Source organism: Cicer arietinum, chromosome 3 (genome assembly GCF_000331145.2).
Source record: "Cicer arietinum cultivar CDC Frontier isolate Library 1 chromosome 3, Cicar.CDCFrontier_v2.0, whole genome shotgun sequence".
Classification (NCBI taxonomy): domain Eukaryota; kingdom Viridiplantae; phylum Streptophyta; class Magnoliopsida; order Fabales; family Fabaceae; genus Cicer; species Cicer arietinum.
The window spans coordinates 58,582,628-58,586,774 of record NC_021162.2 but is presented as its reverse complement, the minus strand read 5'-3'; the positions used below and the strand labels follow the sequence as shown (position 1 = coordinate 58,586,774).

Genomic DNA, 4,147 nt, shown 5'->3' with positions numbered 1-4,147 from the left:
AATGTTTTTTCATGAGTTAAATTTTATTTTGGTGTCTTATTATATGTCTATAATAACAAACTATCAAATTGTTTAGTTATTTACTGTATCGTCTAAAAACTTTAAATTCTTTACCGTGATCTTTAAAATGAATTTGTCACTTGGAAAAGAGTAAACTCTTATTCAAGTGTCCTATGATCCAATCCTTGAGTTAAAAAAACAACTAATTTTTACGAGATTTGTTGCACGAAAGAGAAGAAAAATAAGTGATGGCATGTAACACTTATAAAATCATAACTATTCTTTCTATCAACTTTTTATTTTTGTACATTATTTTCTTTTCTTGTATAAATGGGGACAAAATCATCCACTGGAAAGTGTAACATTCCATGAGAAATTTCTAGGAACATGAGAAAACTGAAAAGATGTAGGAAATTAACACCAAGAAATTTCTAGGAACCGAAAGTAGAAAAAACTGAATTGCAATCCTAAATTACACCACATGAATGGTTGATATATTTATGACTAGTCGATCAGTAGTGAGTGCTCACCCATGGCTTCTTTCATATGAATTCCCACACTGCCACTGAATATTACTCAGCAATTTAGCTTCAGTTTTTTGAAATTTAGATGGCTTCCAGTAACAGTACCATCCAAAAGCAAATCAAAAGCAGTAGCAGTAGCGGCAGCAGAAGCGTTGTGGGGTTGAGAAAGAAATATGATTACGACGTGTTTGTCAGTTTCAGAGGCCCAGACACGCGTAACAGTTTCATTGATTATCTTTATGCTTCCTTCAAAAGAAAAGGCATTGTTCCATTCAAGGATAATAAAAATCTCACCAAAGGTGAATTCATACCATCCGAGCTCTGTAGTGCAATTGAAGGTTCTCAGATTTTCATTGTGGTGTTCTCCAAGAACTATGCTTTCTCAACATGGTGTTTGCGAGAATTGGATCAGATTCTTTACCATGTTCTAGTATATGGAAAACGTGTTCTTACTGTTTTCTATGATGTTGGTCCATCCGAGGTTAGACACCAAAAAGGAAGTTATGCTAAAGCTTTTCAAAAACATAACAAAAGTTTCAAACAGGACTTAGAGATGGTCAGAAGATGGAAGTCAGCTCTGACTCAACTGGCCAATATCGCCGGCTGGGATTTACGTCACAAGTAAGTAACCTTCTCACCAACACACACCAGATACGACACTAATATTGACCAGAAAACAGATAACAGTAATTGAATTTAACTATATATGTTGAATCCTCATCTTGCATATGAATTAACTTTTTGTTTTCAAACTAGAGTTGTCAATTGAGATTTGAGAGAGATTTAAAGAAAAATACTATGTTATCTTGTCCTGCACCTATGTTTTATCTTTTTGTATTGTCATAACTATTTGGTGTTATTGGTTAACTTGTATTTAAAAATGCAGGGCAAAGCATGCAGAAATTGAAAAGATTACTCAAGAGATAAGGATTTCGTTAGGTGACAAATTTTCAGGTCTTCCAAAAGATTTAGTGGGAATTGCTTCTCCTCTAGAAGAATTAAAAGAACGTTTACTTTTGAAGTTGGCTAATGAAGTTCGGGTAGTAGGAATTTGCGGGTTAAGAGGAGTAGGGAAATCAACTCTTGCTAATGTTTTATATGAAAATATATCTCATGAATTCGAAGCATGTTGCGTTATTGATGATGTTAGCAAAATGTATAAAAGCAATGGTCCAATTGGGGTACAAAAGCAAATTCTACGTCAAACTCTAAATGAAGAACACCTTCAGGTACTGAATCCTTATGAGGCAACTAAGTTGATAAGAAGCATGATGCGTCATTTAAAGACCCTTGTAATTCTTGATAACGTTGATCAAATTGAAAAAGTAGAGAAACTAGGCGTGAACCGTGAATGTTTTGGTGCAGGGAGTAGAATAATTATAATATCTAGAAATGAGCATGTCTTGAATGAGTATGAAGTGGATGGAGTTTACAGAGTTCCACTATTGAATTGGGCAAACTCTCTTCAATTATTATTCTACCAAAAAGCTTTGAAATGTGATGATATTACTAGTCATTATGAACGGTTGGCACGTAAGATGTTACAGTTTACACATGGTCTACCTTTGGCAATAAAAGTATTGGGTTCATTTTTATCTACCTTACATATATCTGAATGGAGAAATGCATTGGATAGATTGAACCAAAGACCAAACAAAAATATTATAGATAGGGTGCAATCAAAGTACCAATATTACAATGGGGAGATTCAACCTAGGAGTGCTCATCATCGTTATGTGGAGCAAAGGTACATAGAGGAATATCCTCTGCACATGTACCCCTCTGACCGTGGGTTCAACCCTTCTTTTCTTATGTTTAATGACGAGAATACGGCTTCTTGTTCTATCATGTGATCATTAGGAAAACTATACATTTACCATTTTTATTTTGTTTACAAGCTGGATTTTTATTTAGGTGTACATACCGACAGACAAATATTGTAACTTTAAACTAAATTATTTAGATCTCGTATATTTAGTGGGGTACTTAGTTCAATCAATTAATGTTATAAGAGTCATGCGTGTAGTATTAGTCAGAGAATATGATTGAAAAGAATTAATTACTATTATATTGAATATTGATTGGATCATTTATAGTAAAATAATTTTTTTACAAAAATAAATCACTATTGTATGATCGACAGAGTAGATAAGAATAAAAAAAACTAGAAAAGAATAATTGTAAATTGAAATAAAATGGAAATGAAAAGAAAATCACAAACAACGTAAATTTTTTATGTCTCAAAAAATAAATTCATTTTCAAAATGGGTAGACTTAAAAAATTTAGTACAGATTAGGTAAGTTTTATAAATAAATACACAAAAACTAGGAAGAACTTTGTATCAGTTCTCTTTATCTTGCTGGCATATGCTTGTCCGGGTTCTCTGCACTTCGTAGAAATTAACTCGAGAGAGTACTCTTATTCAATATGAGTTGAGATAGACATTTTGATAATAGAAGAGATGGTAAATTCACCCTAATTAACTCACACAATTGTTATATCTTGGGTTCGAATCAAAATAAGACGTTAAACTTAATAATATAGATATTTGTCAATTGAACTAAGATTTAAGTACGGTTAGACGTTTTGTTTTAGGTAGACAAAAAAAAGTGAGTAATATTAATAGTTGATAAACAAATCAATAGTTAATATTATGATTAATTGCAATTGTGGTTCATGTATTTTCATCAATTCGTAAAATTGATCGTCGTATTTTTAAATATAACAATTTTGATCCATTTTTTGAATTTTTTTTAATTAAAAAATAGTGGTGCAACATATTTTAAACACGACATGACATATGTTAATATTGAATGATTAATATTCATAAAAGTGCAATAAATCCTTCAAAAACTTCAATTTTAAATTTTGAAATTATCAATTTTTGTAATTTAACTAATAACATATAAAAAAAATAAATATATTTAAGATTGTTCTATATCTATATATAATGTCATTTAAAATATATTAAATAATTATTTTTAGTTTCAAATTTTGAGGAATACTAAAATTATTAAATTTTAAAATAAAAAATCATCTCTACAATAAAAATAGAAGAATTATAATTACAATTAAACTTTATTATTATCACCTTAATAAATAAAATTCAACAAGGTTAAATCTACGGCTAAACGCCGCCATCCGTGACCTCAAAAGTCAAAGTTTCCAACCAATGCATTTGTAGTTTATGAAGAATAAAGTAACTCGATTCATTTAGGAATTCTTTTATAAAATGAAAAAATTGGGAAATGGAAGTCCTTGTCAGTTGAGTGTTTGCACTATGAAAGTTGAAAATAGATTAAAATTTAAATGTTTTGAGAAACAACTATGTTCTCTTGATGTTGGACATTGTAAGGTTAGGATTTGGATTTATAATAGAAATTATTGAAGGGTCAATATGAGTAGGCAATTTTAGCTTATGTGAAGAGAGTAGAGTGGTTTTATCAAAGAAAGCAAGTTTTATAACAAACTGATAATGAGGTTTGTGTTAGGTGAGAAATAATTATATATATTTTTGAAATATTTTTATTTGTTTTAATTAAAAAAATACTTTAAAAAAATTAAATGATTATTAAATAATTTAAAAAATCATTGAAACTAATAAATAAATAATTTTAATTTT

The 4,147-nt window shown here is 29.7% G+C and overlaps 1 protein-coding gene across 1 annotated transcript; it reads left to right on the top strand.

Annotated features, from left to right (window-relative positions):
* The first annotated feature begins 465 nt into the window (after positions 1-465).
* On the top strand, positions 466-2,613 carry LOC101512606 (TMV resistance protein N). The gene is made up of 2 exons (XM_004492465.4): positions 466-1,145; positions 1,411-2,613. The coding sequence occupies exons 1-2, from the start codon at positions 610-612 to the stop codon at positions 2,375-2,377; spliced, it is 1,503 nt and encodes a 500-aa protein (XP_004492522.1). The 5' UTR covers positions 466-609; the 3' UTR covers positions 2,378-2,613.
* The last annotated feature ends 1,534 nt before the right edge of the window (positions 2,614-4,147 follow it).